This window comes from Hypanus sabinus, chromosome 2 (genome assembly GCF_030144855.1).
Source record: "Hypanus sabinus isolate sHypSab1 chromosome 2, sHypSab1.hap1, whole genome shotgun sequence".
Taxonomy (NCBI): domain Eukaryota; kingdom Metazoa; phylum Chordata; class Chondrichthyes; order Myliobatiformes; family Dasyatidae; genus Hypanus; species Hypanus sabinus.
In genome coordinates, this window is record NC_082707.1 from 98570282 (window position 1) to 98583377 (window position 13096).

The window sequence follows — 13096 nt, forward strand, 5'->3', positions numbered from 1 at the left end:
TGAACTGACCAGCGTATTTTTGTTGCTGAACATTGGAAATGAGATAACTAGAAGTAGCAATTTATCCCCTTGTCTTCTCTGCCATTCAGTAAAATCTGAGCTGATTGTTTCAGCACCACATTCCTACCCACGCATTCCCTGATTCTATTATGCATGAAATTTTCTTGCACAGTTGCTATTTACTTAACAATAAGATAAACCCTGGAGAAATGATGTCCTGGTTGCTTTTTGTCTGATTGTCAAGTTACATTCCTGTAAAGCAACAAGCTCAGAGTACTGTTACATGAAATACCAACTAAATCTGCAGGGATTGTTTATTGTAGTGCTGTCATTTGAAACTATATTAACTCTTCAGCCCCAATTCCTCCCAATAAACGGGGACTTGTGGCCCAAATACTGTTTTGTTGAGTAAGATCAAATTACTTTTCCAAGTCAGAATGTCTGCTATCTGTAATTTGCCTTTGGGCAGCATTAATTGCTGACAATTGTCAGTGAGCAATTTCATATTTGACTTTGGTAGTTATATGAACTTTCTTTGAAATATTAGCAAAGTCTGAGCTATTCTTCTTTACAAACTGTTCAAGCTCTGTCAGATTGTATGGGGATCATGAGTGAACTGCTGTTTGCAAATCCAGCCACAAATTCTCAGTTGGATTGTGGTCTGGACTCTGACTTGGCACTCCAAGACATCATTAACTTTGTTTTTAAGCCATTCCTGGGTAGCTTTGGCTTTATGCTTAGGATCGTTGTCTTGCTGGAAAACAAATCTTTGCCCAAGTTGCAGTTCTCTTGCAGACTGCATCAGGTTTTCCTCCAGATTTCCCTGTATTTTGCTGCATTCATTTTACCATCTACCTTCACAAGCCTTTCCAAGGCCTTCTGCAGTGAAGCATCCCCACAGCATGATGTAAGCACCACTGTGTTTGATATTTGTAATTAATTTAGATCACTTTGTAGAGGTCTGTTTTCACTTTGACACAAGAGTCTTTTTCTGTTGATCAGTGTCAAAAAAGCCAAATTAAATCCACTGTGATTCAATGTAAAATAATAAAACATGAAAACTTCTAAGGTGGTGGGGGGTGAATACTTTTTATAGGCTCTGTACATATTGGCCACAAACATAGATATAAAAAGGGAAGAACTATGCCTAGAGATTCTGAGTTCATATTTGGTGTCCTTTGGAGCATCTGTTGAAGGGAGAGATTTGCGCAATGTCTCTGCTGTCATTTTTGCTGCAGAATTTGGGAGCATTAACTATTTAGGTGTTTGAAAGTACATAACTTGGAAGGTTGGTGGTTGTAAATTCAACACCATCAAATACAATTTCAGAAGTAATTTTAAATAAAAAAGATCAGGTCAAATTCACAGAATGAATACATGGGTTTCTTGTGAAAATAATTTGCAATTCAATGTTGAGCCCTATTGTTGAACGAATATGTAACTCGTAACCAGAGAGCAAAAACCAAACTGTTGGAAACTAGTGGGTCAGGCAGTATTTGTGTGGTTGGGGATTTGGTCTAGGGAAAGAATTGTCAACTTTTGGGTTGCAACTTTGTTAGAACTATTATTCAATCTTCTCCTGCTCTCCCCCCTCCCCCCCCCCCCCCCGGAGCTGTTTGATCCAAAAAATTCTTCCAAATGCATTTTTTTGCCCCACTTTCCAGAATCTGTTGCCTTTTTGTGTCTTTAAGCCAAGTGTTGAATGACTGAATATGTGAACAATATTTGGGAGGATTTAATGCCCCTTGAATTGATTCCTACACAATAACAGAAATGAGTAACACGAGTGAATCTGCAGATGCTAGAAATAAATAAAAACACAAAATGCTGGCAGAACTCAGCAGGCCAGACTGCATCTATGGGAGGAGGTAGTGACGACATTTCAGGCCGAAACTCTTCACCAGGAGTGAAGTAACACGGGATGGTCAAGGGGAGATAAGAAGTGGGGGGAGGGATGAAGTAGAGATCTGGGAAGTGATAGGCTGGGGGGAAATGGGCTAGGGGGAAAGTGGAGAATTATGGGAAATAAAAGAGAAAGAAAGGTAGGGCTGGGGGGGAGATTATAGTGAGGGGGGAAAAAGAGAGAGAAAGAGAACCAGACTAAAATTATAGATAGGGATGGGGTAAGGGGGGAGGGCAGGGGTATCAACGGAGTTCTGTGAGGTGAATGTTCATGCCGGCAGGTAGGAGGCTACCTAGGCTGGAGATAAGGTATTGCTCCAGGCGTGTGGCCTCATCTTGATGGTAGAGGAGGCCATGGACAGACATGTCGGACTGGGAGTGGTCTGTGGAATTGAAGTGTGTGGCCACAGGGAGATCCCGCCACTGCTGGAGGACCGAGTGCCGGTGTTTGGCGAAACGGTCTCCCAGTCTGCGGCGGGTCTCACCAATGTATAAATGGCCACATCGGGAGCACTGGATACAGTATATCACCCCAGTTGACTCGCAGGTGAAGTGGTGCCTCACCTGAAAGGGCTGTCTGAGGCCTAGGATAGTAGTGAGGGAAGAAGTGTGGGGGCAGGTGTAGCACTTTTTCCGTTTGCAGGGGTAAGTGCCTGGAGGGAGGTCGGTGTGGAGGGATGGGGGGGGTGATGACTGGATAAGGGAGTCGAGTAGAGAGCGGTCCCTGCGGAAAGCTGAGAGTGGGGGAGAGGGAAAGATGTGTCTGGTGGTGGGATCCTGTAGGAGGTGGCGGAAGTCACGGAGGATTATACATTGGATCTGTAGGCTGGTAGGGTGATAGGCGAGGACCAGGGGGATTCTATCCCTGGTGGGCTGGCGGGGGGGATGGGGTGAGGGCAGAGGTGCGTGAAATATGGGAGACACAATGGAGGGCAGAGTTGATAGTGGACAAAGGGAAGCCCCTTTCTTTAAAAAAGGAAGACATCTCCTTTGTCCTAGAATGAAAGGCTTCATCCTGAGAGCAGATGCGGAGGAGGAATTGAGAGAAAGGGATAGCATTTTTGCAGGAGACAGGGTGGGAGGAGGAATAGTCTAGGTAGCTGTGGGAGTCTGTAGGTTTGTAGTAGACATTGGTGGATAGGCTGTCTCCAGAGATAGAAACAGAAAGATCTAGAAAGGGGAGGGAGGTGTCAGAAATAGACCAGGTGAATTTGAGGGCGGGGTGAAAGTTGGAGGCAAAGTTAATGTTGATGAGCTCAGCATGTGTGCAGTCGTCGATATATCGTAAGAAAAGAGGAGGACAGATACCGGTGTAGGCTTGGAACATAGATTGCTCCACATGGCAGACAAAAAGGCAGGCATAGCTAGGACCCATGCGGGTGCCCATGGCTACACCTTTAGTTTGGAGGAAGTGGGAGGAGCCAAAGGAGAAATTGTTAAGTGTGAGGACTAATTCCGTGTGGCGGAGAAGAGTGGTGGTAGAAGGTGACTGGCTGGGTCTGGAATCCAGGAAGAAACGGAGAGCTTGGAGACCTTCCTGGTGGTATATAGGGACTAGACGTCCATGGTGAAAATGAGGCGGCGGGGGTCAGGGAACTTAAAATCTTTGAAGAGATGTAAAGCATGGGAAGTGTCACGGACATAGGTGGGAAGGGATTGAACAAGGGGAGATAAAACAGAGTTGAGATAGGCAGAAATGAGTACAATGGGGCAGGATCAAGCAGAGACAATGGGTCTGCCTGGACAGGCAGGTTTGTGAATCTTGGGTAGGAGGTAGAAACGGGAAGTGTGGGGTGTGGGAACTATAAGTTTGGTGGCCGTGGATGGGAGATCTCCCGAGCTGATGAGATCAGAAATGGTTTGGGAGACGATGGACTGGTGCTCCCTAGTGGGGTCATGGTCCAGGGGTAGATAAGAGGAGGTGTCAGTGAGTTGTCATCGTGCCTCCACTATGTACAGGTTGGTGCGCCAGACGACAACAGCACCCCCCTTATCAGTGGGCTTGATGGTAAGGTTGGGATTGTTGCGGAGGGAATGGAGAGCAGAACGTTCAGAGGGGGTAAGTTTGGAATTGGAGCAAGGGGTGGTGAAGTCGAGACGGTTAATGTCCCGATGGCAATTAGAGATGAACAGATCCAGGGCGGGTAGAAGTCCTGGGTGGGGAGTCCATGAGGAGGAGGAGGAGGGTTGGAGACGGGAGAACGGGTCATCGGTGGGGGTGGGGGAGTCCCTACCGAAGAAGTGGGCTCGAAGATGGAGCTGGCGGAAGAAGAGCTCCACGTCCTGGCACACGCGGAACTCACTGAGATGAGGGTGAAGGGGGACAAAGGTGAGGCCCTTACTAAGGACAGAGTGCTCAGCCTCAGAGACAGGAAGGTCGGAGGGGATGGTGAAGACCCGGCAGGGTTGAGAGCTCTGATCTGAGTGGGGTGGGAGGCTGGTGGAATCAGCGGGGAAGGGGTGGGGGTGAGAGGAAGCTGAAGCCCCCGAGGGCCCGGGAACCGGTGATTGAACCTCAGGCTTGGAAGGATCAGATGGCAGCGTGGTGGTGGGGGAAGGGGAGACGGCAGCGCGTGGAGGTCCAGCTCGGAGGTCAAAGCTGGGATCCAGTGTGCTGGTGGGGGGAGGAGGGGAGATGGCAGCACGAGGAGGTCCAACTGGAAGTTCAAGGCGGAGTCTCTGAGGGGGTGTCCATGGCCGTAGGAACCCACATTGGTGGTATTGGAGTCAGGGTTTGGAGTCTGTCCAGTGCCATGATTGGCAGCGGGGGTCCGAGATTCATCCGTGTTGGCGTCGGAGCCGACGGGCTCTGGGCTCTGCAGGTGGGCGATTTTGTGGTGTTTGACGGACGAAACAAAGTCAAAAAAATGATGGTTGCATGCATGAATCAGTCAAAGGGTTAAACAGTGGGTGGGTCCATGACACACAGCGAAGAAGGTGTCCCGGAGGTGCGGGAGGTATGAGGAAAGGGAGGCCAGGTATCTCCTCATTGCAGAGATGGTCGCTCTCACAGAAATAAGTAAATGCTTTAAGATTTGCATTTGGTTCACAGTGAAAGCAACAAATTATCTAGAATTTTTGACTAAATTTAAAATGGGATCTTGCTAATCAATTGCTCTTAAATGATTATGACGGCACACAACAGTGAGAATGGGCTCAATCACTTGAGGGAATTGAGACCATTTTTCCTCAGCTGCCACAAATTTACAAAGGATTTATGAAATTCCAGAATATTGAAGGGCAACATTCCTATATGTGGAGTAAAAGGAAGTGGTAATCTGACTTGGCTGAAAGACAGCGTAATGTAAGAATGAGTATTTATAGAATGCTACTGACCATACTTTGTGGCAGCCCAGTGGCAGCTGTGATCCGTGACATCCCTTTGAGACTTGGGCTTTCGACCGAGTGCAGTGCAAGGTACTGGAGAGACTGAGCAATTTCTCTTCCTTCTGCTACCCTGACATTAAAACATGTTGTGATCCATGTATACACTACATTAAAGCCAAGGAAAGGGCATAGAAGGTTGCAAAAGTGAGTGGGAAGTTGGATGATTGGAAGCTTTTAAAATCCATCAAAAGCCAACTAAATACAGCTATAAGAAGGGAGGAGATGAAATACGAGTACACACTAGCCAAAAAATATAAAGACTTTTTTTCAGTTATATAAAGAGTAAAAGGGAGGTGAGAGTTGATATTGAACCACTGGAAAATGATGCTGGTGAGATAATAATGGGGGACAAAGAAATGGCAGATGAACTTAATGAGTACTTTGCATTAGTCTTCACTGTGGAAGACACTAGCAGTCTGCCAGAGGTCCATGAGTGTCAGGGAACAGGTGTGAGTGCCATTGCTAGGCAATCTTAAAGGTCTTAAGGTGGATAAGTCACCTGGGCAAATGGACTACATCTCAGAGTTCTGAGAGAGGTTGCTGAAGAGGTAGCACATGCATTTGTCATAATCTTTCAAGAATCACTTGATTCTGGCATGGTGCTGGAGGACTGGAAGATTGCAAATGTCGCTCCACTCTTTAAGAAAAGAAATCATAGGCTAGGCAATGCACACAAAATGCTGGAGGAACTCGGCAAGCTAGGCAGCATCTATGGAAAAGAGTATAGTTGACGTTTCAGGCCAAAACCCTTTGGCAGGACTGGAGAAATAAACCTGAAAAGTAGATTTAAAAGGCAGGAGGAGGGGAAGGAGAAACACAAGGTAATTGTTGAAACCTGAAGGGGGAGGGTTGAAGTAAGGAGCTGGGAAGTTGATTGGTGAAAGAGACAGAAGGCCATGAAAGAAAGAAAAGTCGGGGAGGAGAACTTGAGGGAGGTGATAGGTGGGTAAGGAGATAGGCAAGAGAGGGAAAAGGGAATGGGAAATGGAGAATTGGGTGGGTGGGGGGCTTAACGGAAGTTCGAGAAATCAATGTTCATGCCATCAGGTTGGAGGCTACCCAAATGGAAATGTCCCAAATGGAGGTGTTGTTCCTCCAGCCTAAGTGTGGCCTCATCACCACAGTGGAGGAGGCCATCATTAGACATATCAGAATGGGAATGTAAAGTGGAATTAAAATAGGGGGTCACTGGGAGATCCCACTTTTCTGGTAGGCGGAGCATAGGTGTTCAGTGAAGTGGTCTCATAAAGCAGATCATATGACGATAGGTGGGGGGGTAGGTAACGTTGAGGAAGCAATGCAATTGTAGAAGGACTTGACTAAATTGGAAGAATGGGCAAAAAAGTAGCAGATGGAATACAGTGTTGGGAAATGAATGATAATTAATTTTGGTAAAAGGAACAATAGTGCAGATTATTATCTAAGTGGGGAGAATATTCAAACATTAGAGGTGCAGTAGGACTTAGTCATGCAAGACTCTTAGAAGGTTAATTTTAAGTTGAGTGTGGTAAAGAAGACAAGTGCAATGTTGGCATTTGTTTCAAGGGCAATAGAATATAAAAACAAGGAGATTTGCTGAGGCTTTGTTAGGCACTAGTCTGCCATACTTGGAGTATTGTCAATAGTTTTGGGCCCCATATCTCTAAGGATGTATTATTGGAGAGAGTCCAGAGGAGGTTCACGAGAATGATTCCAACAATGAAGGGGTTAACATACGAGGAGCGTTTGGCAATTTTGGGCTTGTACTCACTGGAATTTAGAAGAATGCACAGAGATCTCATTGAAATCTACTGAATGTTGAAAGGACTAGATAAGGTGGATGCGATGATGATGTTCCCTCTGGTGGGGATATCCACAACTAGAGGGCACAGCCTCAAAAGGGGTAGGGAGGAATTTTTTTAGCCAGAAAGTAGTGACTCTGTGGAATGCTCTGCCACAGTCTGCAGTGCAGGCCAAGTCCGTGGGTATATTTAAAGCGGAAGTTGATCATTTCTTGATTGGTCAAGGCATCAAAGGATATGTGAGAAGGCAGGTGTATTGGGTTGTGTGGGATCTGGGATCAGCCATGATGAAATGGCAGACCAGACTCGATGGGTTGCATGGCCTAATTCTGCTCCTACGTTTTATGGTCTTGCACTGTGCCTACACAATGGCTCAGGTTGGAGGAACAACACCTTATATACTGGCTGGGTAGCCTCCAACCTGATGGCATGAACATTGACTTCTCTAACTTCTGTTAATGCCCCTCCCCTTCTTACCCCATACCTGACATATTTAGTTGTTTGCCTGTTCTCCATCTCCCTCTGGTGCTCCCCCCCCCACCTTTCTTTCTCCCGAAGCCTGCAGTCCCATGATCCTTTCCCTTCTCCAGCTTTTGCCAATCACATTCCCAGCTTTTAGCTTCATCCACCCCCTCTGGTCTTCTCCTATCATTTTGCATTTCCCCCTCCCCCCCCACTACTTTCAAATCTCTTACTATCTTTCCTTTCAGTTAGTCCTGACGAAGGGTCTCGGCCCAAAACGTCAACAGTGCTTCTCCTTATAGATGCTGCCTGGCCTGCTGTGTTCCACCAGCATTTTGTGTGTGTTGCAATGGTTCTTTTAATCTTTTACTGTTTGATTTTAATTTTGCTTACTCAACATTCAGAGGAGGCTTCCATAAAACCAAAATGTTCTTTTTGATTCTCAACCATTGGTGCAGCATTTATAATTATGAAGCTTAATCCTAATTAACCTGTCTTAAAGTCCCATTTAAGCTGTTCTCGAAAATGTCAGTGGAACATTCAATGGTAAAGCTACTTTATAAACAGAAGTTGTTATTTGTTGTGATGGGAATTATTTTGCTGATGATAGATTCTTCTTCCACAGCAAAAAGCTTACGGGCAGGCCCTGATGGATGAAATCTGCCAACGCCTGAACCTTGTTGAAAATGATTACTTTGGACTGGAGTTCCGGAACAATCGGGGGAATGAGGTATGTAAATTGGATGAGACAAGTCTCCTAAAAATGGTCAAAATCTGAACCAAAAAAAAAATGCCTTGCTGTTGTATCTATGTATACAAGTGGGTAAGCTGTCTCTCAGTTGGATGTAGTCTGCAAATGATTATATGTAAGAACCTTGTGCTTAATTTTGTGTTGGGTGCCTTTGTGTGACTGCTACTTGATTTTTTTTTTGTTGAGGGGGTATAGAGCATTGTTGTCATATGTGGTTTATTCTGTTAGTTTTTTTTTTGGTCTTCAAGTATCTTCCTGCTTCATTTTCCTAATTCCTTTTCCTCTGAGATTAGAAAATTAGAAAGTAACCCATTATACTACTTTAAAAAGGATCAATATTTATTTGTGCTTATAACAATAGCATTATAGGAAACGGACAAAGTCAGGGTAGTGGTCATTAGTGGAATGCTGTTAGAGTGCAAAAGGTCAAGAAGTTGACATCCATGAGAACCTGTGTAGATTTTAAGTTGAATGCCTCTGACTTCTAACATGTTCTTTCTCTTAGACTGCAATCTGACAATTTTTCTGTAATCTGTCTGCTCCAGTAGTCCAGAACGAAGCACCAACTGCAACAAAATAATGTAGTAAATACTGAAGATTAATATACTGAAAGCTTGCCATAGGTTGGTCACTGGAATCTCTGGAACATTGGTACAGAAAACATTGCAACCAAGAAATCAGTCATGAAATTTCAAGTTTTACTGTATAGAATGGAGCACTGATTGTGTTGTAGCATGGTAGCACTATAATTAGCTCTTGTGCAAAACCTTGCAGAAGAGACTTGATGTCCTCATTCCAAAGATGCATTGGTTTGTTCCAGACCCCTAAATACAAGTTATGGCAATCTTTCTATAACTTTCCCTATAGAAGTTAAAATACTTGAAAGGGGTGCTGAGGTATGGACTAGTTTAAGCAGGGGAAGTTTGTAGGGGGAGAACTTTGTTCTTCACATTTATTCATCTTGAATTTTCCTGAATGATCCGGACGGAGACAGTTCTGTCAATGACAGCAATAAGACATGGGCCTTGGGCAGTTCTTTTAGATGTTGGTGTTGTGTATTTAATACTTCAGTAGTATTATGAGTAATATTGTAAATGTACTGTTTAAGCATTCTTGTTTATTAATTATGAGCTATATGCAAAAATGAGTGAATTACATTTGTCATAACACTACCAGGTCATATATGAATGGCTCACTTAAAGTAAAATGAAATAAACATTTATTTCCTAGCTGCTTGCTTTCCTTTCAATTAGTTTTATGTTTTGGAGTTCTAAAACACAAGTCACTAATGCTAGGTTAGTGTAAGATGTACAAAGCATATTCTTTTAAATAATAAAACCATTTAATTTGAATTGCCTTGAATTCAGAAAACAAGCCTAAAAGATGCCTCATCTATTAATAGTCTGAGATTTAATCGAAAATTGGATTAGTGACCTGTTAATTGAAAATAATTCCCTGCTATCATCTATCTTTATCTGTGTATTTATGCACATTTTATTCCATATCCATAATTTAACCTCTATTTTCATATAATTCTTTATAATGTGTAGTTGAATGTTTTTGTTTCATGCCATGCCAATACACCTCAGAAAATTTCTAATACATGTAAATGTATATGGTGAATAAAGTTTATCTCTGAATAAAATCTTTGAACATTATTCTACCTCATCCTGATGTTGATAATGCTTGGTAGTTTTCACTTGAATATCCTATGCTTGCACTGATGCACTGCCTTGTGAAGTTGTGCTTTTTTAAACTACTAAGTCTAAAGTGGCATGTACAACACACAAAATGCTGGAGGAATTCAGTAGGTCAGGCAGCATCTATGAGGGAATTGAAAAGCCTTCATTAGGACTGGAAAGAAAGAAGGCAGAACCCAGAATAAAAAGGTGGGGGTATGTGGAGGAGCACGAGTTGTTGTGTTATAGGTGAATCCAGGTGAGTGGAGAAGTAGGACTGATGTGAGAAGCAGGCAGGTGATAAGTAGAAGAGACAAAGATGGAATATGTTAGAGGGCAGTGGACCATGGAGTAACAGGAAGGAGGTGTGGGTGATGGGAAGTATCTAAAGTCACCCAACTTGAAACACATGGGTGTTCACCACTTAATAAAAGCAGATAAGGGCTGAACAGTGCACTTAAGTGCATCAGTGGCTCGCCTTTCAAAAGAAGCTAGTACAGAACCAACTGCACAGTCCTCACTCACTGCACCGGGCTGTGGTGATGAATCACCATTGGACAATAGTTTGAGCTGCTGAGACAGGCAGAGTCAGTCCAAATGTGGACAAGACAGTCATCTGGAGAGTGATGGAGAATCTGGGAAGATAGCAAGAAGAACTGGAAAAACGGTAACAAATTGCAGAACACCATGGACTCACAGTACAGCCAACACCACTGATCTCCAGGAAACTGAGCCGAGAACTTACTGACACTTCAGAAGAATTTGACCCTGACACAGCCGTATATTCAGGGCCAGCGCCGTTCCAGCACACCCGCAGCAGAGCACAGCAGGGACCCAGCTGAGCATTTATCAGATGGAGCTACTTCCCTGAACATTCGAAAGACGTGTTGTTAGAAGATCAGTAGTTACTGGAAGCAGAGCCGGTGGAGTCAGTAGGAGGAGAAGTCTGCTTACTGTGTAAACTCTCATTGACTGCGATCATATTTCCAGCAACAGGAAATCTTAACTTCTGAAGACCCATACATTTGTTCACATCTCAAGGACATTGCTGACAATGTCCCCCCCCCCACCCAACTCTTGCTGAGATTCTCCTGTTGCTTGGCAGAGATGCCGCCTGTGCGTGTAAGTTATTTAGAGGAAGTGCTGTATGTCACAAAGCAGAAACCTCTTCTAATCCAAAGTTACCTTAGTCAACACTGTCCCTTTCTTGACCCTGAGGGGCTGCAGCAAGTTGGAGGACATAATAAGAAGGCACTACTCACTTCAGAGGTATGTCACACAGTCGTCATGCTGGATGAGCAATGTGTCACCAGACATGAACACAAAGTAATGTCATCGAGGCTGACATTTTTGAAGCGAGAAAGGTAAAAAACTGCAGTAAGACTGGTTAAAGAAGAGCCTAAAAGACTCTCCGTTCTTTTGCCGAAGACTTAATGAAATGATCATTTGAATTGTAGTTTCAATAGTTAAGTTTGACATCGTGGATGCCAGACATGGTGTATTCTGCTTCAAGAGGCACTGTTTGTTTTGTGTGCAGTTTGGTTTGTACGAACATCATTTCCTGTTCGTAAGCTGTTTTTTTACAGAAGGGGTAGTGGAGGTATAATTTGTCATCAATGCTGATCACCCCATCCTCAACTAAGCTGTTCCACCGTGAACATGATCTGTTATGAGTCGACATGATGCTTTCAGAGACAGCATGATGCTTTTCAGCTGATGCGTAGCACATACCTCCACAACACCACTCAGGTGTGTTTCCAGCTGAGCAGCAGTGAACCATCTGATTGGCCTATCAGAGTCCTCTTTGAGAACTAGTTGACTTGATCAGCATTTCTGATCTCGCTATTGTTCACGATTGCACTTAATTAAAAAAAAATAGATATATTTCCTGTGCGGATTAATTTGGATTTTGACTTGGAGCAAACATGGTAGAATGACATACATCTCCACCCACTTTTTATTTTCCCTTGAAACAACAGTATCTGTGAGTCTTAAACTATCTTAATATTGGTAAATATTAGGTTGTACAAGTAGTTTGAAGGAAGTATTATGTTTATCATTCATTGCTATTAAGCTACCGTTTCACCACAAGTTCGCTGTAGTCCATGGCATAACTACTGAATGTTGCATAATTGATGTCACTAGCCCTTTGAGGAGAGTACTGCAATGATATTCTCTGAGCAGGTTTTCTCTTGAGGACTGAGAGGTGGTCTTATTGAAAAATACTCAAAAAAAAAAGCTTGATGGTACTCTGACATGGGCATGGAGAACCAGGTGGGTCTATCTCAAAAGAAGGCCACTGAGAGGGCTGGGTGCCCTAGAAAGCAGTTATAGACCCAGTCTGCTTCCTATCTCCTTATGGCGAATCACCATGTCAAGAATCAGTGGTAAATCTTCACTGCACTCCATTGTAAATATTTATTTCTTTGTGTATGGAGATCAGATGTAGCCAGTATAGTAGATGGGCAACTCACCAGGGCAAGATGCCTCAAATTACATTTCAGTTTGAGCTAATGTACCATTTCAACTTCTTTTTCAATGTCCCCTGAGTTTGTGGCTTAGACTTAATCTTTTAGGTTTGCTAGGATGGGTTTTGGGCATAATGTGAGAAGTTAGGGGTCGGTTTAGGGGTATGCAGTGGGAGGTTATATAAAGAATTAGGGAGGAGCTGGATGTTGGAGTTCAGGTCAGACTATTCTGAGGTCAGACGCCAGCAACCCCAAGGGGTCCCACAGACCTCTGGCCTTGGCCTGAGAGCAAGGGCTGGTGATCCCCAAAGTCCTGAGTTTGGAGGCCTGTGATCAGCGAATCTGGAGGTTGATGAGTCCGGAGGTTGAAGACCCTTTGAGCAAGTCCAGAGGTTGGGTGCCTGATGTCTGAGAGTCCAGGGCAATTGGTTGGAGGTCAGAGACCTGGAGGCAGCTTGTCCAAGGCTTGCATGCGTGGGTGAAGAGGGTGATGGAAAGGGACTTCTTGTAGCTGCGTCTCTGCTGAACATTGTGGGGAAATGCTATGTTGAGGCTGGGATGTGTGGTGAGATTTATGTGCTGCACCCAGCATAGCCTCAAACTGTGGTTGTTAATGCAAATGATGCATTTTACTGTGTGCTTTGATGTAATCTATCTTCCCGGGCT

General features: G+C 44.1%; 1 protein-coding gene across 4 annotated transcripts in view; it reads left to right on the forward strand.

The window, feature by feature from the left end:
• farp2 (FERM, RhoGEF and pleckstrin domain protein 2) overlaps positions 1 to 13096 on the forward strand; it is a 242812-nt gene that overhangs the window by 40581 nt on the left and 189135 nt on the right. For all 4 annotated transcript variants that reach the window (XR_009508090.1, XR_009508099.1, XM_059951181.1 and 1 more), the window contains exon 3: positions 8158 to 8262. Coding sequence is in view for 2 of the 4 variants with exons in the window: in XM_059951181.1 (XP_059807164.1) it covers positions 8158 to 8262 (105 nt within the window). In the remaining 2 variants the exon portion in view is untranslated. The remainder of the gene's footprint in view (positions 1 to 8157; positions 8263 to 13096) is intronic.